The sequence below is a fragment of the Hyperolius riggenbachi genome, chromosome 7 (genome assembly GCF_040937935.1).
Source record: "Hyperolius riggenbachi isolate aHypRig1 chromosome 7, aHypRig1.pri, whole genome shotgun sequence".
NCBI classification, from domain to species: domain Eukaryota; kingdom Metazoa; phylum Chordata; class Amphibia; order Anura; family Hyperoliidae; genus Hyperolius; species Hyperolius riggenbachi.
Window position 1 is genome coordinate 159,065,006 of NC_090652.1, and position 24,992 is coordinate 159,089,997.

The 24,992-nt window shown below is 41.9% G+C and overlaps 1 protein-coding gene across 9 annotated transcripts in view; it reads right to left on the reverse strand.

The window, feature by feature from the left end:
• DCUN1D3 (defective in cullin neddylation 1 domain containing 3) overlaps positions 1-24,992 on the reverse strand; it is a 176,514-nt gene that overhangs the window by 65,718 nt on the left and 85,804 nt on the right. For 7 of the 9 annotated variants that reach the window (XM_068244813.1, XM_068244814.1, XM_068244811.1 and 4 more), the window contains one exon: positions 16,615-20,961. In XM_068244813.1, coding sequence (XP_068100914.1) covers positions 20,478-20,961 — 484 coding nt within the window. In that variant the 3' untranslated portion in view covers positions 16,615-20,477. Of the gene's footprint in view, positions 1-16,614; positions 20,962-24,992 lie in introns of those variants that run through there. The other 2 variants (XR_011022756.1, XR_011022755.1) reach the window with 1 other exon arrangement.

A 24,992-nucleotide genomic window follows, 5' to 3' on the forward strand; every position in this document is an offset into this window, starting at 1 on the left:
GCGTCACGTCCGCTTCCGGGGTTTGTATCCGGCTAGCGGGGGATCCTAGCCGCTCATCACTTAATAAAAGGATCTAAGGGAGAGCGCCCACACTCTACAGAGGCGCTCTAGCTTATGCATGACCTGTTACTGGTAAGTCAAACGGTTGGTTTATTTCCTCATTTTCACATGCCGCCGTGCATGGTGCACATAGCAATAAACTAAATCTGGCATATATCCTTACGTACTTTGCCCACCACAGGGTGGAGGGCCATTGCATACCAAACGTTGTCTACCAGTAGACAAACATCATATTTTATTAAGATGTAATGATTACATGGGATTGCAACTCTGAACCATTAGAAGCAATAATGCACGTACCACAGTGTCAAGCGGAATATGTGTTTTTTTATATACTGTTATGCTGACACTGATGTTAGTAATGTGGTTAACTGCTACTATAATTTTGAGTTCCTCTTAGCATTGTCCCTTTGTCTTTTCTTGTTCCTTTTTAGTGTTCTCCTACCTCAGAATTGCCTGATGAAGCGGGATGTGTGCCCGTGAAACGCGTTGCATTGTATTTGGAGACTAATAAATATCTTTTTTATACTGTTACGGCTTGAATTCAGCCTGGTCATTTTATGTGAGGGTAGTGGATCCACCCACCCCCTCCTTTTATTTTCTTTTAATTCATTTTATCCTATTTTGGCGCCTCTATATACCAATCACTACTTCCTTTTAAACAATACCAGTTACAGTGAAAGGAAAAACTATTTGCCCCCTTCCAGATTTCTTATTCTTTTGCAAGTTTGTCACACTTAAATGTTTCTGCTCATCAAAAACCGTTAAAATGCAGTTTTAAATGATGGTTATTATTTAGTGAGAAAAAAAAACTCCAAATCTACATGGCCCTGTGTGAAAAAGTGATTGCCCCCCTTGTTAAAAAATAACTCAACTGTGGTTTATCACACCTGAGTTCAATTTCTGTAGTCACCCCCAGGCCTGATTACTGCCACACTTGTTTCAATCAAGAAATCACTTAAATAGGAGCTATCTGACACAGAGAAGTAGACCAAAAGCACCTCAAAAGCTAGACATCATGCCAAGATCCAAAGAAATTCAGGAACAAATGAGAACAAAAGTAATCGAGATCTATCAGTCTGGTAAAGGTTATAAAGCCATTTCTAAAGCTTTGGGACTCCAGCGAACCACAGTGAGAGCCATTATCCACAAATGGCAAAAACATGGAACAGTGATGAACCTTCCCAGAAGTGGCCGGCCGACCAAAATTACCCCAGCGCAGAGAAAACTCATCCAAGAGGCCACAAAAGACCCCAGGACAACATCTAAAGAACTGCACGCCTCACTTGCCTCAATTAAGGTCAGTGTTCACGACTCCACCATAAGAAAGAGACTGGGCAAAAACGGCCTGCATGGAAGATATCCAAGGCGCAAACCACTTTTAAGCAAAAAGAACATTAAGGTTCTTAACATCTCAATGATTGCCAAGACTTTTGGGAAAATACCTTGTGGACCGACGAGACAAAAGTTGAACTTTTTGGAAGGTGCGTGTTCCGTTACATCTGGCGTAGAAGTAACACAGCAAAAGAACATCATACCAACAGTAAAATATGGTGGTGGTAGTGTGATGGTCTGGGGGTTGTTTTGCTGCTTCAGGACCTGGAAGGCTTGCTGTGATAGATGGAACCATGAATTCTACTGTCTACCAAAAAATCCTGAAGGAGAATGTCCGGCCATCTGTTCGTCAACTCAAGCTGAAGCGATCTTGGGTGCTGCAGCAGGACAATGACCCAAAACACACCAGCAAATCCACCTCTGAATGGCTGAAGAAAAACAAAATGAAAACTATGGAGTGGCCTAGTCAAAGTCCTGACCTGAAGCCAAGATGAGTGGGCCAAACGCTTGATTGCAGTTATTGCTGCGAAGGGTGGTCCAACCAGTTATTAGGTTCAGGGGGCAATTTCTTTTTCACACAGGGCCATGTAGGTTTTGAGTTTTGTTTCTCACTAAATAATAAAAACCATCATTTAAAACTGCATTTTGTGTTCAATTATGTTATCTTTGACTAATAGTTAACGGTTTTTGATGTGCAGAAACATTTAAGTGTGACAAACATGCAAAAGAATAAGAAATCAGGAAGGGGGCAAATAGTTTTTCACATCACTGTACTTGTTAGTCCTGCTCAGAGGCGTCTGAGCCATTAGGCAGCTATAAATTCTTGCCTAGAGCGACAGGAGGAGGGAAGGGTGCTTCTGCACTGAGTAGTGAGAGACGAAATGCCTCTCATATCACTCAGGTAACAGGTTACACAGCAGCAGCAGCGCCTGACTCGTCATAACTGATTCACTGACTGATTCATTCACTTCCTTCAGCTCAATGATTCAAAGAACCACAGCAATGAATGAGTCAATGAGAGAAGGCACTCCTCCTACTCAGGGATCCGAGTACAGCATCAGCTCCTGAGATTCATTCAGTCCCTCTCTCTCTGCTACTGGTAACTGCGTGGATGTAGAGACTGTGTAGCAGCCAGGCATTGACTGCCCCCCAGGCCGCCTTTCATTCAGTGATTTAGGGTTGGTCCTGTGTCTGCTGTATTCAGGTTTGTTGTGTGGCAATGTAAAACACTAGGCTAGCTGATAAAAGTGCAATTAGAGGGCAGGCAAGCTGGTAAATATACACCGCATGATGCAGAGGAGGGTCCGTGGGAAAAAATCTGTCTGCTCTCTCCCCATTGTTAAAATGACTGCATGTGCAGCTAAGGTGTTAAACAGGTTGAAAAGTTTTGACAGTCCCTAGACTCCAGGAGGGCTGCTTGCTGACTTGTGTGGGAGACTGGCAGGGACAGCAGTCCTATTACCAGCAACTACTCTCTGCATAATGTGGGACTGCAATACAGATAAGCTCTCTGCTCCATCTCAGGCTATTCTCAGTCTCACTCCACTCCTCCTATCTCTGGGCTAGTGCACGACAAAATCGCAATAGCAATCGCTAGCAATTCGCGAATGCGACTTTGTGAAGCGATTTTTGAAAGAATCGCTCCAATAAATGCTACCTGCAGCATGTTTGCGATTTTAAAAAATCACAACACTGCTGTGGGAACACCCTCATAGGGTAACATTAGCCCAGCGCTTTTCAATCGCTGTAAATTTGAAAAGCGCTCTGAAGCACTCTTGGTGTGCACCAGCCTCCTTCATTCACCTTTGTTTCCCTCTTTCCCTAGTGCTGGCTGGCTGTGTCTTCTTGTCATACAGGAAAGCTAAATAAAAGTGCAATCCTGGTGAGGCAAATATCTTCTTCCCTCTCTTTCAGCTTTTCTCTCCTCATTATTTCTCTGCATAAGGGATCAGACACACTATAAGATAGTGAAAACCGGGATTAGTAGAGATGGTGGTGAAGGGGAGGACATAGGTAGGTGTATGTGGGGGGATTGGCATTGAGGGAATTACAGTGGCCATACTTCTGTTGACTTGACAGCTGATTGACCAACCGTTTTGATATTAGCAAATCGGATAAAACATTTTGGGTGGAAATTGGTTGAATGTATAAAATTTGAGATGTTGGGAAATCTTGGGCCAATTTGGTTGTCAGGTGCGATAATCATGGAGTGCGATAACCACGAATTATAGACAAGATGGAAACCCCGGCCGTTGTCCCTCAAAATGTATTGTGCCCCCCTGATGCCTGTACTTTTCCTGTCACACTGTTCACAGAGTGTCCTTGCTGTATTTCCGCATTGGCGCTCCACGTGATTACTGGCATATATGACATGGGGTGAGTGTGTGACATAATTTGGGCTGAGGCTGCCATGATAACGGGCCTCTAGTCTGTGTTCCCCCCCAGGCCAGAAGGTCCCAGTCCTCCCCTGGTTGCAGCATAGTGTGTGTGTGTGTGTACAGTGTGTAGGTTGTGTGCATGCGTGTATAGTGTGTGTACTGTGTGTGTACTGTGTGTGGTGTGTGTGAGTGCATGCCGCAATAAGTATATTTTATGGTGAAACGCTCTGCTGCATTACAACTATTTTCTGGTGAACCCATGCCACAATAAATGTATTTTCTGGTGAAACGCTGCTACATTATGATTTTCGGGGGTCTTGGGGGTGGGGTTCACCACAGGAGTGGTGTTCACCACGAGGGGTGGGGGTATGGAACTGGGGGCAATCACGGGGGGCGCAACAGGATTTCTCGCCTGGCGTGACAAAATGGCTAGAGACGCCCCTGGTCCTGCTGATCTCTTTATCTGCAGTAGTGGCTGAATCACACACCTGAAACAAGCATGCAGCTAATCCAGTCTTGACTTCAGTCAGAGCACCTGATCTGCATGCTTGTTGAGGGGCTGTGGCTAAAAGTATTAAAGACACAGGATCAGCAGCAGAGTCCGGCAACTGGTATTATTTAAAAAAAAAAAAGGAAAAATCCACATCCTTCTCAGTTTAGGTTCCCTTTAATTCCCCCACAGGATTCTATAGGGTATATGGCGGGAGAAAGGGAAACACAAGCACTCACCACAGGTCCCTGCGGAAAACTGGAATTTAAGAGGATATGGGAATTTTAGGGATAGATTTGTTCATGTTATCAGTCTTGAAATAAATCTCATGGCAGTCTCCTTAATTTGGCAGTAGGAGCATAATACTGGATTCATGCTTTCTGAAAAATGCTAATACCCACTAAGGGGCAGTTCAGGGGTGTATACATGCACAGATCGTGATTCCATCAGTCAGGCGACAGTTTGGTGTCAAGTTTTCTACTGACTCGTCGCTATCCTAGAAGCTGATAAGGCATTCTGTTACTATGGAGGGAAGGGGGCAGAGAGCACACAAAGGAGCAGCGGAGCAGCACAGAGCAGGAGAAATAATGAACAATAGCATTAGCTTGGATGAGATGATGTGGAAGACCGGATGTCTCGCCAATGCATCGGGACAGCTATATACACGCTCAACCCAGCCAAGAACCATCTAACGTATAAAGGGCTCAGATGGTGTGAACTGTTCAATATCCCCATAAAGTGCTGTAAGAATATGAGCACTATATGAATATGTAGTAATAATGCTATAATGATACACCTTACTCTGCATGTAACGCATCCTACCCAAGTACCTGCAACTTTATCTGGTTGTGGATCAGGTATGGAGGCTTATGTAAGGTGGGAAGAGAATATGATTGCAGTTGGCCTTTTATCTAGGATCATGGGGTGCAAAATAATTAATTTATAGAAAAGGAAAAGCAAACAAAGTTGTGTAACAAAGTGACAGCTGCACATAACCTCTTATCCTGATGTTCCCACACATACCCTGCCCAAAGGAAGAGCTGTTCCTTTAACTATCCTATACAGGGAGTGCAGAATTATTAGGCAAGTAGTATTTTTGAAGAATAATTTTATTATTGAACAACAACCATGTTCTCAATGAACCCAAAAAACTCATCAATATCAAAGCTGAATATTTTTGAAAGTAGTTTTTAGTTTTAGCTATTTTAGGGGGATATTTGTGTGTGCAGGTGACTATTACTGTGCATAATTATTAGGCAACTTAACAAAAATCAAATATATACCCATTTCAATACTTTATTTTTACCAGTGAAACCATTATAACATCTCAACATTCACAAATAAATATACATTTCTGACATTCAAAAACAAAACAAAAACAAATCAGTGACCAATATAGCCACCTTTCTTTGCAAGGACACTCAAAAGCCTGCCATCCATGGATTCTGTCAGTGTTTTCATCTGTTCACCATCAATATTGCGTGCAGCAGCAACCACAGCCTCCCAGACACTGTTCAGAGAGGTGTACTGTTTTCCCTCCTTGTAAATCTCACATTTTATGATGGACCACAGGTTTTCAATGGGGTTCAGATCAGGTGAACAAGGAGGCCATGTCATTAGTTTTTCTTCTTTTATACCCTTTCTTGCCAGTCACGCTGTGGAGTACTTGGACGCATGTGATGGAGCATTGTCCTGCATGAAAATCATATTTTTCTTGAAGGATGCAGACTTCTTCCTGTACCACTGCTTGAAGGAGGTGTCATCCAGAAACTGGCAGTAGGACTGGGAGTTGAGCTTGACTCCATCCTCAACCCGAAAAGGCCCCACAAGCTCATCTTTGATGATACCAGCCCAAACCAGTACTCCACCTCCACCTTGCTGGCGTCTGAGTCGGACTGGAGCTCTCTGCCCTTTACCAAACCAGCCACGGGCCCATCCATCTGGCCCATCAAGACTCACTCTCATTTCAGCAGTCCATAAAACCTTAGAAAAATCAGTCTTGAGATATTTCTTGGCCCAGTCTTGACGTTTCAGCTTGTGTGTCTTGTTCAGTGGTGGTCGTCTTTCAGCATTTCTTACCTTGGCCATGTCTCTGAGTATTGCACACCTTGTGCTTTTGGGCACTCCAGTGATGTTGCAGCTCTGAAATATGGCCAAACTGGTGGCAAGTGGCATCTTGGCAGCTGCACGCTTGACTTTTCTCAGTTCATGGGCAGTTATTTTGCTCCTTGGTTTTACCACACGCTTCTTGCGACCCTGTTGACTATTTTGAATGAAACACTTGATTGTTCGATGATCACGCTTCAGAAGCTTTGCAATTTTAAGAGTGCTGCATCCCTCTGCAAGATATCTCACTATTTTTGACTTTTCTGAGCCTGTCAAGTCCTTCTTTTGACCCATTTTGCCAAAAGAAAGGAAGTTGCCTAATAATTATGCACACCTGATATAGGGTGTTGATGTCATTAGACCACACCCCTTCTCATTACAGAGATGCACATCACCTAATATGCTTAATTGGTAGTAGGCTTTCGAGCCTATACAGCTTGGAGTAAGACAACATGCATAAAGAGGATGATGTGGTCAAAATACTCATTTGCCTAATAATTCTGCACTCCCTGTAAAGCTGATATAAAGGAGTTTTAATGTATTCACTTGAAAAGGGCGCATGGGAAAAAGGGTGCCAGATATAGCCGATAAATGTAAATTGGGTTATAAAAGGGTGCTGGATATAGCTGATAAACGAAACTTCATTTACACTGCTCAAAAAATAAAGGTTGTTGCCTATATTTTTTGAGCAGTGTAAATAAAGTTTCGTTAAACAACACAATGTAATACTAAGTTAATCACACATCTCTGAAATCAAACTATCCACTTAGGCTCCCTGCACACTGCATGCGATTCCGCTTTTTAATCGTTTTTACATTCGATTCTGATTTTTAATCTTTACTGCATGCTGCATTTTTTGATCCGTTTTTCTGTTGAATGTATTCAGGGAAAATCGGAATTGAAAATCGGAATCGCAAAATGGATTTGCAGTGTGCAGGGAGCCTAAGGTAGCAACACTGATTGACAAACAATTTCACATGCTGTTGTGCAAATGGAATAGAAAACAGGTGGAAAGTATAAGCAATTAGCAAGGAATGGTTCTGCAGGTGGTGACCAGACAACTTCTCAGTTCCTATGCTTTGTAGCTGATGTTTTGGTCACTTCTGAATGCTGTGCTTTCACTCTAATGGTAGCATGAGACGGAGTCTACAACCCACACAAGTGGCTCAGGTAGTGCAGCTCATCCAGGATGGCACATCAATCCGAGCTGTGGCAAGAAGGTTTGCTGAGTCTGTCAGCATAGTGTCCAGAAGAAGGAGGTGCTACCAGGAGACAGGCCAGTAAATCAGGAGACATGGAGGAAACAGTCCTTTTTGTGATTTTCTGCAAAACAAGTACTGTTGGCAGGCTCGGAGGTCAGGGCTGTATTGGATCGAGACTTGGAGACTGAGGAAATGAGATTCTTGGTTATGGTTTGGTTTTAAATGGGTTCTGCTCATTCTAATGCAAGGTACACACCATACAGTTTTCTGTAAGATTTTCTGTTAGATTTACCTGCCAGATCGATTTTGGAAAAAATCTATCTGGCAGGCAAATCTAACAGAAAATGTTATGGTGTGTACCTAGCATATCAACAAGGTATTTTCATCAATCCAACTGCAGCTCTCATTTTCAGACTATGTTAACTGATCACAGCAAAATCATCTGCATGCAAGCTCCATACCTCAAATCAACTGCAGGACTTTTATCTGCTTAAATGATAATGACATAACGGACTTGCCCATAAAATAGCCTTTGAGTCAATTGTCCAATTACTTTTGAGCCCCTGAAATAAAGGGATTGTGTTAGGCTTTAAGGTGGCCATACACTCGTTAGATTAGCAGCAGATAGATCATCAGATAGATTTTATAATCTATCTGATGTGTTTAGGAGCGTTTTTTACTAGGAACAGATTTCCAATAGATTTCAGTATAAAATCTATTGAAAATCGATCTGATGGCATTTTTTGCCATCAGATTTCCATTAGGTCCAATGCACAATGATAAGCCATCTCAAGAGATGAGCCTACATTTTCCAACGTCAGATCGATTGAAATCGATCGCAAATTGGTCAATCAATTTGCGATCGATTGATTTAGATCAATCGGCCGAAAATCGGCTGAGTGTATGTTACCTCTTGCCTCACATTTTTATGCAATCATCTTGTTCACCCTGCTAAATTAAAGCTGAAACTCTGCACTTAACCTGCATCTGACTGGTTTCATTTAAAATTCTTTGTCGTAATGTACAAAACCAAAATGCGACAAAAAAAAAAGTTGTCTGTCCAAATATTTATGGACCTAATTGTATTTAGGTAAGCCATCATACTATGAAACTGTGGTAATACTGGAAACATTGTACATTCAAGATTGACCAGTTAGTGGCTTAAAGCCTGGTACACACTTTCAATTGTGATTGGCCAATCGCTGACCATTTTTACCACCTCCATGAGGCATGAGGGTCAGCAGATATTGGCTACTACGAGCAGACTGTGTAGGTAAATGTCATACTAAATTGAGGTGGTAAAATTAGTTAGTGTTTGGCCAATCATAATTGGAAGTGTGTACCAGGCCTTATGGTGGCCACTAATGATCCAATTTTACCATTTCTATGTAATATAAAGGGACTGCCTATAGCAGCGCTTTTCAACCCTGTCCTAAAGTACCACCAACAGTGCATGTTTTGCAGAAAACCACAAACATTCACAGGTGAGGAAATAAGTGTTTCAGCAGAGCTGATTAATTACCTCTGTGAATTTCCACAAAACATGCATTGTTGGTGGGCCTTGAGGACAGGGTTGAAAAGCCCTGGCCTATAGTATTTATTCACTCAGCTAAAGGCTCATACACACATCAGACTATAGTGTTTGGAAAATGAAAGATCACAGACCAATCTTACCCCCCCTTCCATGTAGTATGAGAGCCATACCTTCACAGTCTATTCTATGGAGCTGAACTCCCCATCAGACAGAAATCTTTGCAAGATGCTGCACACACAGATGCTGTACAGAGACAAAAGATCAGTATCTGCAAAAGATCTGTTCCTGCAAAAGATCCGTTCCTGCAAAATGCATTCATAGTCTGAGATCTGCAGATCATCATACACACCTTGTTTAACTGACATTCATCTGCAGATCAGACAATCATCTGCAGATCTGAAAAGCCATCCTGGTGGATCTGATCTGCAGATGAATGTTAGTTAAACAAGGTGTGTATGATGATCTGCAGATCTCATAGACTATGAATGCAATTTGCAGGAGCAGATCTTTGGCAGGAACAGATCTTTTGCAGATACTGATCTTTTGTGTCTGTACAGCATCTTTGTGCGCAGCATCTTGCAAAGATTTCTGTCTGATGGGGAGTTCAGCTCCATAGAATAGACTGTGTAGGTATGGCTCTCATACTACATGGAAGGGGGTAAAATTGGTCTGTGATCTTTCATTTTCGAAGACTACAGTCTGATGTGTGTATGTGGCCTTAAGGTGGCCACTAATGATGCAATTTGCTTAACAATCGATTAAACGATTCTTCGTATGAACGATTGTAAATGATCGTTTGGGACCACTAATGGACTAAAATCTCTGAACCAGTCAGATTGATCGGATTGAACTGAAATTCTAATTGATTTTATTCATCAGATTGGTTTGGAGATTTTAGTCCATTAGTGGTCCCAATCTGATGAATAAAATCAATTCGAATTTCAGTTCAATCCGATCTGACTGGTTCCGAGATTTTTGTCCATTAGTGGTCCTAAACGATCATTTACGATCGTTCATATGAAGAATCGTTCGTTCAACAAATTGTATCATTAGTGCCCACCTTTAGTTGTTATTACTAGTTGCACCTCTAAAGGTGCTAATCAACTGCTACTAATATAATCCAGTGAGGCTGCTAAAAAGCTATGAGGTAAAGCAGCAGCAGCAACTACTACTTGCTGTTATATGTTATGTAGTTTTTAGTATCTGCTTTGGATAGCATTAATTAGCATCTTAGTAGTTGCAACTAGCAGAAGCCCCTACATGGATGTGCACATGTATAATTAGTGTATCTTGCTAGCGGCACTGTGGGGAATGTTGTACAGATGTGTCACTCTAGTACAGGCTTTCTCAATCAGGGTTCCCTGGAACCCCAGGGTTGCTTGAGTACTCTGCAGGGGTTCCTTGGCATTTTCCCTCATCATGGGGGTATAATAGAGAGCACACTATAATAGGTGGTACTGTAGAAAAAAGCATTAAATTCAGAATAATGAGCATAATAATAAAAAGTCACTAGGATAAGGAGACAGTATAATGAGCGATAGTGTAATTGGGGGTAATGATACAGCCACACCAGCTTATAAAGACAATGCCACCTGCAAGATACAATTCAGGGGTTCCTTGAGATCCAGAAATTACTTGCGGGGGGGTCCTTGAGATCTGAAAAGTATTTGCAGGGTTCCTCCAGGGTAAAAAGATTGAGCAAGGCTGCTCTAGTATATCAGAGTAGTGGGAGGGTTTGGGTGATGCACACCTTATGGTTATTGCCCTAAATGGTGATATGGTGCTCAGGTCGTGGTCACTGTATAAACCAATAGAATAAATATGAAGTGATGCAGTAAAGCTGAGCGGGATTTATCACAAAATAGTACATTAGGAAGCATAATCTTGTAACCCTCACTTAGGTCACAGCAGAACACAGTGAGGACTGCGGCCATTCATACTAGGCGCATTGTAGTTTTCTTCACATAAATGACACATACCAATGCATTACCCATAGCACTGAATGTGACCACACACACTATGCATGCTATAACCTGCATTTTCTAGTGCATTACGTGCATTTCTATGAAAGTGAATACTGCAAATGATGGAAATTAGTCCTTACAATTTATGCTATAACAGTAGGATCCCAGACATTCTATGAAATACTTTTGTTAATCTAGAACAACATTATTTTTACAAATATTTCTCACTGCTGATGAATTCAGCAGACTGCAGTTGTGTCACTACTATTTAGGGATAGCTTAACTCCATATTGGAGCCTGCTGGCCATTGCCGAATCAACCTCTGCTGTGTTGTAGCAGATGCCAGGGTGCAACGGAAACAGGGAAGCAGATGAGATTGTGGCAATGGGCGCTGGGGGTTATCAGCTGCAGGCTTGGTGCAGCGGTAATAGGTGACTGGGGATCATAATTGGCATTCAACTATAATATCGCCAAGCAGTGCCTGGTTGTCATAGGTAAGAGAGGTTAGTGTTAATAGTAGATAGGAGGAGGTTAGTGTTAGGAATAGGTGGGGGGAGATGATAGGTGTAGATTGCGAAGGGTTAATGAGAATTGGGCTACAGTGAGGGATAGCAGAATATTGGTATAATTACCAATATTCTATTAGGGTTTTCTCGCTCACATTTTTCCGGGTATTCCTTTTAATTGCACGCACTTAAAGCAGAATGAAACCCAGCATTTCTATTTTGCTCTAATAGATTATTTACAGCATATTCTATACAACTAGCATTTTTTTTTTACTATAACCGCATTCAAAGGGTTAACACAAGTCAGATTTCCACAAACGACCGGTCGTTTGGACGTCAAATCGGACGTGTGTACAATCTGTCATTCAGCTGATAAGAGCGGATCGCTCAAGTCTGCTCTTATCAGCTGAACGACAGATTGTACACACACCCGGACGAGCGGTCGTGTGGATGTCCAAACGACCTATCGTTTGCGCAAATCCGACGTGTGTATGTACCTAAAGAAAGTGAGACAATCAGAAAGCATTTATGCTTAAGTTAGACGATAAATAAAGCAGTTATGAATAAAATGCAAAGTCAGCTCTCAGAGTAAAAAAAAAGTGTACTTTGGGAACGTATAATTTCTAAATGAATAATACTTATGCACAAAAGCAAATATGCTAACCATATGGAATATAAAAAGTAGGAAAACATGTTTTTATTGAATATTATGTGAGGGTTTTATACTGCTTTAATAAATAAGTGATTTTTTTTTTTTTGGGACAAACTACCGGTAGTCTTTTTTTTAAAAAGAATTTCTCCCAAAATAAGGGCATTTTCTATGCTTTAAAAAAAAAAAAAAAAGCAGTAAAGAAAAAAAACTGTAAATACATTTCACAGTTTTCACAAATTGTGTTTTTTGTTTTGTTTTTAAGCACTACTTTGGAAAACACAGCCAAATAAAAGTTGGTGTTTTTATCTATTTATCACAAAACTTGAATGTCACAATTTATGGCGATGAACGATCATGACTATGGCCATGATATCACACTGTGGGAAGGGCTTCAACACAATGTCAGCCACACAGACCCCTCCGCCCCCCAATCAATTCAAGAAAAGGGAAAAAAAAAAAAAAAAAAAAAGATTTCTAGTCGTAAAGAGAGTATCGGCCACTGATTGGGAGGAAGTTCAATCCTGGGTTAAAGTTCCTCAGTAAGTACTAAGCACCCTACTTTAAGTGGAATACATTCCGAGGCACAAGCGTGTGTGAGAAGCCTCCAGTCGCAGCGCTCCTCAGACACACACTTTATCTGGGGTTTGTCACCTTAGCTTCTCACGCAGGAATTTCTTTATAGGCATCCTCCCAAGACACAAAAGATCAAGAAGAAAAATCCATTCCACTGTTTGTAGTGAAGGGTATACACAACTACATTAAACGGTAGTAGCACATTTTATTTAACCAGAAATAAACTGCTCAAAATGTTGCTCAATCAAGTTTAGACTATAGCTATTTAAATTCAAGTTTCAATGGCAGATCTTAATAGTAATGCTGTGTAATCAACTTTTTTTCATCAGTTTCAGTGTTATCACATTATTTAAAAGTCTAACTCCACATTTTTCAAATTTGACATAAGGTCTATTTCACCAGTGAAACTTTCTATATACACTTCCTAGTCCAAGGTCCAAATGTTTAACTAGCAGTAAACCTGTTTCAGAGAGACAGCGCCCCCTACAGGACTGATTCCTGTACTCTGCCAGGCCGTATTAAACGTTCACTACTGAATACAAACAAAAAAACACCATGAGGCTACTTTTACACTACATGTGATTACAATTCCCAACTGACGCGATGTTACATGTGACTCCGATTTTTGATGCGCTAAAAAAATGAAAAGCCCTACAATGCTGTGTTTTTTCGGTGTTTTTCTTCTTGCAGCTACCATCCAGCAAAAATCGGAATCACAAAGAAAATTTCAGTGTAAAAGAAGCCTTAAAGTGAACCTAAACAGAGGGATATGGATGTTTTCTTTTAAACAATACCAGTTGCTAGTCAGTTCTGCTGATCTCTTTGGCTGTAGTAGTGGCTGAATCACACACCTGAAACAAGCATGCAGCTAATCCAGCATGCTTGTTCAGGGGCTGCGGCTAAAAGTATTAGAGACACAGGATCTGCAGGAGAGTCAGGAAACTGGTATTATTTTAAAAGGAAAAATCCATATCCTTCTCAGTTTAGGTTCCCTTTAAACTGTAGCTACGGTTGAATAATGACCAAAGCCGGTTGTGTTCAAAACTTATCGTTGCTACATGATCAGCGTATGTCATTGAATTTTTGCACATAGGTGGATTCTGGGTGTGACAGCATCTCAAAGCAAAACCTGTTTTTATCTAGAGAAATGTATATTGTAGCTAGAGGTACTAGCCTTGAGGAAAAAACCATCATGAATGAGCAAATGAGAGTTTGAATATTTGTTTGTTTTTTATGTAGGGTAACTTCTGAAAGCTTTATTTCGCTACGCTCAGATCTCTGGAGTGAAGAGTCAGGTAGCAGATTTGCTGCTCTCCCAGTTGTGATACCTCATGCAAATACAGTCCTCGGTGTGCATGAAGGGTCAAGCAAACATACTTCCAAGGTTTGAAATAGTAATATTCATATTCAGGATCATGTTCATGTATTTTAATGTTTATTGGTATGTTAAAGTCTTCACAAGTAATTTAAAGGACAACTGCAACCTAGTAAAACAAAAAAAAAAACCAACACTCCCTTAAAGGGAAGGTTCAAGCAAAATAAAAAAATGAGTTTGACTTACCTGGGGCTTCTACCAGCCCCATGCAGCCATACTGTGCCCTCGTAGTCACTCACTGCTGCTCCAGTCCCCCACTGGCAGCTTGCCGACCTCGGAAGTCGGCGGGCCGCATTGCGTACATTTTTACGCATTCCCGCTAGTGCAGAAACATTAACACATACATTTTTACGCATTACTGGTTCGATGCGTAAATTTGTACGCATTGAACCAGTAATGCGTAAAAATGTATGTGTTAATGTTTCTGCACTAGCGGGAATGCGTAAAAATGTACGCAATGCGGCCCGCCGACCTCCGAGGTCGGCAAGCTGCCAGTGGGGGACTGGAGCAGCAGTGAGTGACTACGAGGGCACAGGATGGCTGCATGGGGCTGGTAGAAGCCCCAGGTAAGTGAAACGCATTTTTTTATTTTGCTTGGACCTTCCCTTTAAGGCTAGTTATACACCAGGACGTTGCGTTTAGGGGACGTTATAGGGCACATAACGTGCCCCTAACGCAACGCCTGGTGCGCTCTGGTGTGGACATCGGAGTGAGCCGCGTTGTGCAGCTCACTCTGGCGTCCGTGATGCCGTGATGAGTACTCTTGGACGCATGCGGCATCACGTGGTCCTGCCCGGCCAAACGCCGCACAGAGCGGCCGTTCCAGGAAGTAAACACTGCACGTCACTGAGTGCAGTGAATATTAATTAGCCATGTGCCCGGCAGCTCTCCCCTCCTCCCCAACATGACTGAGCATGTGCAAACAGTCTAACGCGGCTTAGCTGCGGAGAACGCACAGCATGCAGCACTTTGCTGCGTTACAATATAACGCAACGTGGGCAGTGTGAACAGCCCACTTGTGTTACATTGCTGTGCGTTGGGGGAGCGTGACAGGCTGCACTAACGTGCGCCTGTAACGTCCCTGTGTGCAAGAAGCCTAAGAGGAGAAAAAAGCTCTGGTTCCCTTACAACCGTCCCATTCCTCTCAGAGTTCCCTCATTCCATCTCTAGGCTCCAGTAAAAATCTCCTGCCGGCTGCGTCTTCGGGTTTCCTCAGAAGTACTCAGGACTGTGTACTTCTGAAGATGAGCGGCTCTGTGCGAGTGTGGGGCAGCACAGTGTCATAGTGGTTAGCACTGTCGCCTTGAAGACTGGGGTCTCTGTTTCAAATTCAGCCAGGGCACCATCTGCATGAGTTTGTATGTTCTCTTCAAGTCTACATGGGTTTCCTTCAGACACTCCAGGTTCCTCCCACATCCCAAAAACATAAAAAGGTAAGTTAATTGGCTTCCCCCTTAATTAGCCCAAGACTATGATACATACAATACACACAGACATCACTATGGTAGGGATTAGATTGTGAGCCCCTCAGAGGGACAGTTAAGTGACAACACAATATACTCTGCACAGTGCTGTGGAAGAGGTCGGCACTATAGAAATACTAAATAATAATAAAACTTCCATGGCCTGCTGAGGAGACTCAGGTTTCTTGACATTAAAGGACCGGAAAGGCTATAAGGAATCCAGAGCTTTTCTTCCTCTTAGGTGAGTAACTTTTTTTTTAAATTAAGTTACAGTTGTCCTTTAATATGAAAATCCACTTTTGTTTATAACAAACCAATCCTTTCAGTTCTGATCAATACATTACAAGGATTTTGAAAAACAGTTTCATCTTTCTTAGCCCAAAATTAAAAAAAACAGCCTTCTCATAGTATTGCAAAGCATATGATGCCCATTAGGTGTATTTGTTTACTGGCTACTGCAGGTGGTTACTCCTCCAGGAGTAGCAATGCTTCCTGCTCTGTGCAGCCCATTACTCATGCAGAAATAAGAGTTTCCATAAGGCCCCGTTCACATTACAAACGCGGACGGGCACACATGCGTAACGCAACGCGTACGAACGCACGCCATCCGCGTTTGTATGCGTTGCGTGGCTGATCCCATCACTGAAAAGTGAATGGGACAGCCACGCGTTTTGGCAAAAAATGCGTGCAGCATGCGTTCCCGGACCGCACAGGTCCGGAACGCATGCAGTGTGAACATCAGACAGTGCACTCTATGCACTGTCTGATGTCGTGCGTGTCGGGCACCTGCACGCGTTTCCAAAATGCGGCTGGAAACGCGTGCAATGTGAACGGGGCCTAACTGGCGAGTGCGCTATAATGTAACAGCTTTCATGGTTGCAAAAAAGTAAAAGGGCTTGCAAGCTCAAATAGTGTCACAGATGGCGGCAAACGGAAATGGAAAGATCATTTTAAGAGCAATAAATAACAAAATGACTTGTGTACTAGCGATACATGTCACAGTAATTTATTTGAACAAAAGTGGAATTTCACTTTCAGAATAAATATTCAGAGATCTGCACAAGCCCATCCAAGACTGGTTGTCTTTAGAAACATAATGGGGACCATTTATAAAAAAAGAAAAAAAATCGTTACATTTGCCACAGGCTTTTAAGCTTGATAATCAACATTTCTAAATTTGTGAACTCCTGAATTGTAATACTCTTAAAGCCTTGAAATAGAATAGCTGATTGCCATTTAGGACCATTGTTCAAGCCACAACTGTTATTATAGAAATAGTAGTAAGCAGCCTATTGGCATTTAGATAAACTAGTGATCTGTGGCAGAAGTGGCTACTGGATATTATGAGACAAAGCCACTGTACTCCACCATTGCCTACGGCACTCGTAACTATAAAGCAGCAGCCACCATATGCCAATTGTAACATGGCTTTCTGTCCAATTGTCACTTATAAATGGCGATCAGCACTTCAGTACTGGTGAATGAAGTGAAAGTGATGATCATGCTATTCGGAAGAAATAACCGCAGCATAACAGGAAGTTCATCCTGTATAAATAAGCCCCAAAGCACTTACAGCCAAAATACTCATTAATCCCTGGTATTAGTGTTGCCTTCAGGTTTTACATCCCATGGCATTTAGCGATGTGAAAACTGTAGCATGCTGTGACTGCAGCCACAGAAAACCAATGCTCAACCACTTGGCTCTCCATACATTATACTCAGTCATGAAGCAAATATAGTTATGCAGACCAATATTTCAGTCTGGTTTCACACTGCAAACTGGCGTTAGCTATGCGTCGCGCCCAAGTCACTGCATCGCAAAAACAGGTCTTCAGGGAATACCGCGTTAGTACACAGTATTGCCTATCTGGCATTCGCCCAAGCAGGAAGGGACGTGTGCTTGCGGTCACTTCCTGCTTCGGGTATGTGGAAGTGCACGGAAGCGTATTGTAGAAATACGCTTCCGCACATGTGCGACGCCAACGTGCTTAAAGAACTCTGCGTCGCCATAGACTAACATGACTTACGGGCCGCGAGCAGATCGCGCAGGAGCCTGCAGTAACATAGGTATGTGCTAGCGTCAAATCGGGCACTTCCGGTGAAACGTACCACAACGTGGGAAGTGTGAACTTCCCCATAGACTTTCATTAAGCTGACGCACCACAGATCCCCAGTGTAAAAGAGCCCTCAAGATTTGAATAATTGAACTGTGCAATCAAATAGAAATGATCAGCATGAGTTTAGATTTTAGAGGTTGTTTGTGTCTTTAGTGTTTGGTTGCATACCCTTAAGCCTCCAAGTTTATGCTAAATGCATGCTGGGCTTGGCTCTTATTCAGCTAAATAAACAGACAGTCCTTCCAAACAGCCAACTTACTTTTATGTTTAAGTAACAGAAATCCCACCTATGGGGGAAAGAAGTCCTATGAGTTCTGGTTGGTTTGCATAATTTCCATAAAGCTAAAACACCTGGATATGAGAGGCATGGACTGAGAGGCTTCATGATTCACCAGGATCTATGGAGTGCTGAACCTTCATTAGTTTATCCAACTGATGACGCATGAGAATTAGACATTAATGAATGGGATGGGAATGAATAGATCACTGAACAGCTGCTGAATGAGCCTTTATAAAAAGCCGTTTGCATACAGCAACAGTGCTGAATAGCTTAGATGTATCCAGTAAAACTGCCGAGCCATTACTTCAAAACAACCTAACAAATGGGCCAGACCAATAAAGGCCAACAGGTATAACAAATACAAGGGGCAATGAGGTAAGATGCAATAAGTAAATAAAAACATAATTTAAGAAAACCTTTAAAAAAAAGTGTTTTCCGGCAATGGCAAATGTTCTCCCCACTTCTGACCCTCCTGGGTTCAAACTAACTGTGTCCAATTCAGAGATGCTCACAGCAGCACTGAGGATAGTCAGGCAGTAATGCTACATTTGCCTGTGGGTAGACTTGTGAACTGTGAACTCATGCTTTCAGATATTGGTGCATTTTGTGTCATAGAGGTGGTGGATGGAAATGCAGATGGGAAGCCTCCTCTATTTTACAACAGGTGGGAGAAAAGAGCCAAAGGCAGGGGCGAGATCTTCCATTATCCTGGAAAGGCCCCTTATAATCTCTAGAGCACCTCTCTTACATATCTCCTTTGGAGATGGTACTTTGAGAGATGTTGCAGCATAAATTCATATCCACTGGTCCTAAAAAAAATACATGCTAATTCTGACTTCCTTACTCTTCCAGCACGCATAGCATCAGAATCATCCTATCCAGAATACAATATACACAACCTTGTGCATTAGGTGAATCTATTGTTAATTAGCTGAACTAGTTACAGTATGTTAGCACATTACCAAATATAATAGTGTACCTTTTCTAGAGAAGAATCTAGTTTGTAGGTAGCCTCACAGCATTGTGAGAGCATAACCATCCTATGGGCTGGTTATGCTCTCACAATAGTGCCCTTACAGTAGGGGTGCCAGGCTAAGCATTATTCAGAGCAAAGCAATCTCTGGATGACACCATCTTCCTATATCCTGGCTGGAATGCAGACAAGGCTGTGGAACACCACCTTACAGCAAGATTCTTACATGTGAAAGGTTCCCCCATCATATTTAACAAACTCTTGAATTCTCAGCTGCACAATGGATCTAATCAAAGTACATCTATCCATTATGATGGAGGAAAGGACATACTGGCCAATCTGAACCCGGTCCTGCTGTAACTAGAGAACACAAGTCAAACACCAAATTGGTTGCTATGGGCGCCCGATTTATTTTCCACCAATTTTCATGCACAAGGCCTAAAGTGATATATTCGGAATTGCTCTCCATCACTAACTTAATAGCAAATCTGTGAAGAGGTTACCTGTCATCAGCATACTTATCTGACCAGGACGTTACCAACATCACTTTCGGAGAATGGCTACTTCTGCTAAAGGTTTCAAAGTCAGGTAAGTATTGAAAATGACAGGCTCCCCTTCACAGCGAAGCCACATTTTTTTTTTGTTTTTTTGTTCCAGCGCAATCATTTTTCTAACAAAAAGCCAGTTAATGCACAAACGCTTAATGCTCCAGATATAGCTTTAGAGGAAATGTTTTTGTTGACCTGACCCTACTGAACAGTTTCACAACTCTTAAAACCCGACAATGTAAACAGCACTACACACAGTACGCAACTGCCCTGATCATCACAGACCTAGAAGGGGAAAATAGCACAAGCCTGGCACACTCATAGAGAACTGCTCATTGGTTTTGTTCCAATCCCTCGTGCGCCAGATTGACATACATTATGTTGGCACTGGAGGGGTTAATATAAAATTATATATATTTTTTTCATTTAAAAAAAGGGTGCAGGACGCAGCAATAAGCATAAAGGTTGCCAATCAGCTGCCCATGCCCTACAATGCATTGCTCTGCAAATTCCCCCCTTTCAACACCCAACTAAAAACAACTGGGTTTAAATTAAATAAATTGGTCTCCTGCCCTCCCAGCCCGCTTTTTTATTTTCAAGCTCCTGATTAATTTAGTTAGAAGCCAGTTAAACCTGAAATATAAAGGTGAAACACTTTCTGGCACCATAAGAAAAAAATATTCCTATAAAAAAAAAAAAAAAAAAAAAAAAGTAATAGCTAAAATAACCAACTGGTAAGAAAGTGCCTGAAACATGTTATCAGCATTTAGAGCCCTTTCAGATACAAGGCAGAAAGAGGTGTAAAATAGTTTAAGAAACCAAAAACAGAACATAAAATATATGGATTTTCCAATAATTTTCCAAGAAAGGTCTGTAAAGTACATTTAAAGAGGATCGATTAGATCCAATATTCCCCCTGCGCTAAGTCTGTTCCTCTATACTCAGATGGTCTGTGCCTGAAGATCTTGTACATTTGGTTTCCTCTTCCTTTCTCCTTCTTTCCATTTCCCATTCCACAAAGGTGTCAAAGAGGCTGGGCCAGGCCTCATCCTCACTGTAGTTGCTGAGGTCCGGTCCGATCACCTGAGTAAAGTTTAGAAACATGTTCCAAGTGTCTCGGGAAATTCCCTTGATTCCTGAGGGGTTCTCAATTAGGAAGTCTAACCACTGGTCCAAAATGAGAGGTTTATTTTGGGTGAACACTAACTTCCATAGGGCGATAGCGATTTCCCTGTGAAGAGACCGTTGCCCCTCTTCTGAGTCCAGGCCAAACTGAAAGGTGAAACGATACAGATCCTTAAACTTATCTTCCTGCTTGGCTTCATTTAAGAGATTGGGAAACCTGTTGCAGATGCCTTCAATGCTGTCTGCATTTATTGCCTTGCATCCCTCAAAAAACTCTTTCCTGTGAGGGAAAAGAAAAATATAATTAAATTAAGAGAACAACAACTTTGGAACATTAGGTCTTCCTAACAAAGCATATGAGTACTAAGAAAAGGGTTAACTCTTGGGTGCATGTGAAATTTGTTTTAAAATCTCACATGCACCCAAGAGTTAACCCTTTTCTTAGTACTCATATGTTATGTATTGTTGACACGGTGCATGTGAGCCTATTACTATTATATAGATTTTTTTCTGCTAGGTGTTCACTTCCTGATCTACCTTATTGAGTCTTATGGGGCATTGCACCTGCCGCACCTAAGCAATTTATCTTCCTAACAAAGGTGGATAAATAACAAAAATGAACCAGGGTGTCGCTTTATAACAGTCAGCAAAGTGCTTGTAAATTATTGTCATTGCCATGGAGCCCACATCAACAATCAAGTTTTTATCCATGGCCCCAGTGAGGGTGAGCATCCACAGTAAGACATGCACAGCAACAACAACAACAAAAAAACCTGAGTAGCATTACCTTGTGGCTTTCCAATGCCTCCTTTTGGATGCACTCCCAATGAGTTGGAAAGTAGGAGAAGTACCGGTCTCTGATTATAATTTAAAACAAAGGTTTTCTAAAAGAGCCCAGTGGTAGAAGGAATTTGGCATGGTTCCTACACATCAATGACCAGTAGTGCAATACTGGCAGCCTCCCGCTGGGGGTGGAGTGAACAAGTTAGGAAGATGTGCTGAACAGTATGGTGGCCATAAGGTAGGTATATACTATAAGGTGTTGTACAGATCAATATCTACCTGATATTTACTTCTTTGCCCAGGTACTATTAGATCAGATCTCAATTCATGTACTCTTGAAAATGTATTATACACCCATATCATGCACACATAAATTTAAGAAATGATGGGGCTGTTGCTATACACACCATGCAATTTCCTTTCAGATAGACAAATCAATTCTTTCCGACAGGTCAGATTTAAATTGCAATCGTTTTTGTATAGAAGAAAATAAAACAAAAATGATTGGAAATCAGATCAGACCTGTCAAAAATAATCAATCCGACCAGTCTAACTGATGGGAAATTGCATGGTGTGTATGAGGCATTATGGTTAGCCGTGGGGGAAGAAGAGTGAAGGCTAGCTGTGGGGGAGGGGGGTTGGTTAAGGTTAGGCATCAGTAGTGGGAGGGTTCAATGTGAGAATAAGCTTAGGTTTATCTGTAGCAAAATATCAGAATTTCCGATATTTTACAAATGGTTTTTCCACTTTAACAGTAGAATATTGGTAAGTTCTATAACTGTCTTTTCTGGGCGCCCAAATTTACAGGCGCTCTTTTTTTATTGTATGCCAATATTGTACTCTGCACACATTTCTGTGCATGCTCAGTTCAGTGTAACGAATGGGTCATTACAACAGCAGGTGGCCCCTCTAGTGGCCATACAACGAAATACAATGTCCAGTCACTTGAAAATTCAATTTTGTGGCTAAACAACTCCTCTCTGAGCAGAGGAAACCTGAAATTCCCACCACACACAGCACACCGATTTTCAATAGATTACAGCAAGGAACCTATTGAAAAACACTTGACCTGTAGCATTGCACTTTTTGATGCTGTGCAATACTATTCACCGATCTACCATTGCTCCTGCCCCGCCCTTGATTGATCTAGATTTTCTGTCCTGTCTGATCAATACTTTTGATAGATGTTTGGTAAAAATAAGGAAAAATTCAATCAGACATTTTAGGGGAACCAATTCCCAGCAGATTCAATCATACTGATAAAGTCTGGCAGAAATCAAATGGGAAAATTGATATGTGTATGGGCGCCCTAAGTAAACTGCTCTGAGCATGCATGTGGTTTGTGTGAAGAAATCTGGAACCAAACACAAATATTACACTCCAAGAGGGAACTGGGGATGACAAAAGTTAAAATCTGGAGCCTGTTGCCATAGTTGCAAGGCAGTTTCATTCAGCATGTTGGGAAAATCATTGATGGCTGAATGAAAAAAAAGCAGTTTTAATAACACAACAAAAAATGGTTTGTACATCAATTACACATGCAGCACTATTTTAATGTGCTGCTACATCTGAACATCTTTTGTAACAAGCTGTGGAAGGGTAAAAAGTATGGTCAAAGCAACATATTTTTATAACTATTCATATTTTGGCTTTAAAAGAAACCCAAAAGTGAGAAGTTTATATAGACTGCCATATTTATTTCCTTTTAAAGGGAACCAGAGGCCCCAGGAAAAAGATTCTATACATACCTGGGGCTTCCTCCAGCCCCATACGCACGGATCGCTCCCACGCCGCCGTCCTTTGCTGCCTGGATCCGCCGGTACCAAGTCCCGTCATGGCGGCCAGTCGGCCGGCAGACGTGGCCAATTGTCCGCATCACACGGGGCTCCCTCCATATACGTACGTGTGAGGCTGCTTACTGCGCAGCCGCATGCGTACTGGTATGGAGGGAGCCCCTGTGATGCGGACAATTGGCCGCGTCCGCCGGAAGTGACGGGACCAGATACCGCCGATCCAGGAAGCGGAGGATGGCGGCGTGGGAGCGATCCGTGCGTATGGGGCTGGAAGAAGCCCCAGGTATGTATAAAAGCTTTTCTTTCTTTTTGTTTCGTTCCTCCTTGGTTCCCTTTAAACAATACCAGTTTGCCTGGCATGCTGCTGATCTTTCTGGTCAGTTGTGGCTGAATCACACACCTAAAACAAGCATGTGGCTTATACGGTCAGACTTGAGTCAGAGTCATCAGATCTGCGTGCTTGTTCAGTGTCTATGGCCAAAAGTATTAGAGGCAGAGGGTGAGCAAGACAGCTAGGCAATTTGCATACTTGTTGCATGCCGTGTAGTATATTCACGGCCCTGCAAACTTAACAGGATGCACCAGGGCCGTGAATATAAGCATGCAGCCGATGCTCGCTCCCGTTCGCCCACGCACTGCCGCTTAGAGGGCAAGCTAAATCTAAGTCCCCGATTCAATCAATACCGTCGTCTACGAGACACCAGCATTCATTGTATCTCCCTCTTGTTACACTGTTACGCATTACTTCCGATTCACGTGCTTACGTAGGTGAATCAGAAATAATGACTGAGGACATCTTGTGGCCAAATAGTATATTACACCAAAATTAATTTCTGTTTAATAAAAATCCCCACACCGACTTTTATAATTAACTATTTCCCACCCACACCCTCCCATAGTACACACACACACACACACACACACACACACTTTTTTTTACATTAAAATATATAAGTAGTTACCTTGGGGACTTCACTTTTAAAAAATATATGTCAAGGCGGTATATTACTATTCATTTTTAATTTATGGGCCTGTAATTCGCAAAACTGAAAAAATGCACCTTTATTTCCAAGTAAAATATTGGCGCCACACATTGTACTTGGGACATTTTTTAAACGTTGCAATAACCGGGACAAACAGGCAAATAAAATGTGTGGATTTTATCCACAGTAGAACGGTTTATTTTAACACTATAGTGGCCAAAAACTGTTTCAATTTATTATTCATGTTAAAATGCATTTAGGATAAAATAATTCTTGGCATACGGTACCTCTCAAAGAAAGCCTAATTGGTGGCGAGAAAAACAAGATATAGATCATTACGCTGTGATTAGTAGTAATTAAGTTGTTGGCAAAAGAAAGGGAGGAGCGCTGACCGGTGAAAATTGCTCTGGTCCACAAGGGGAAAAACCCTCAGTCATCAAGTGGTTAAAAGGAAATAAATATGGCAGCCTCTATAGGTCTCATCTCGGGCTCCCATTAAAGACAGAGTCAGCCTAAAGAGCAAGGAATCTGCATTTTTGTTGATGTTAAATGAAAGACCCTTCACAATACTCTCAGCACAAGTTTTCTTAATGCTGGGAATACACGGCTCGATTTTGAGCCATTAAGATGGCTCGATAGATAATTTCTAACATGTCCGATCTCTCGCTCGATTCCGGATTGAAGTGAATGGAAAAAGATAAGAAAAACAAGCGGAATATAAGATAATTGACTGTGGAATCAAGCAGCAAAAC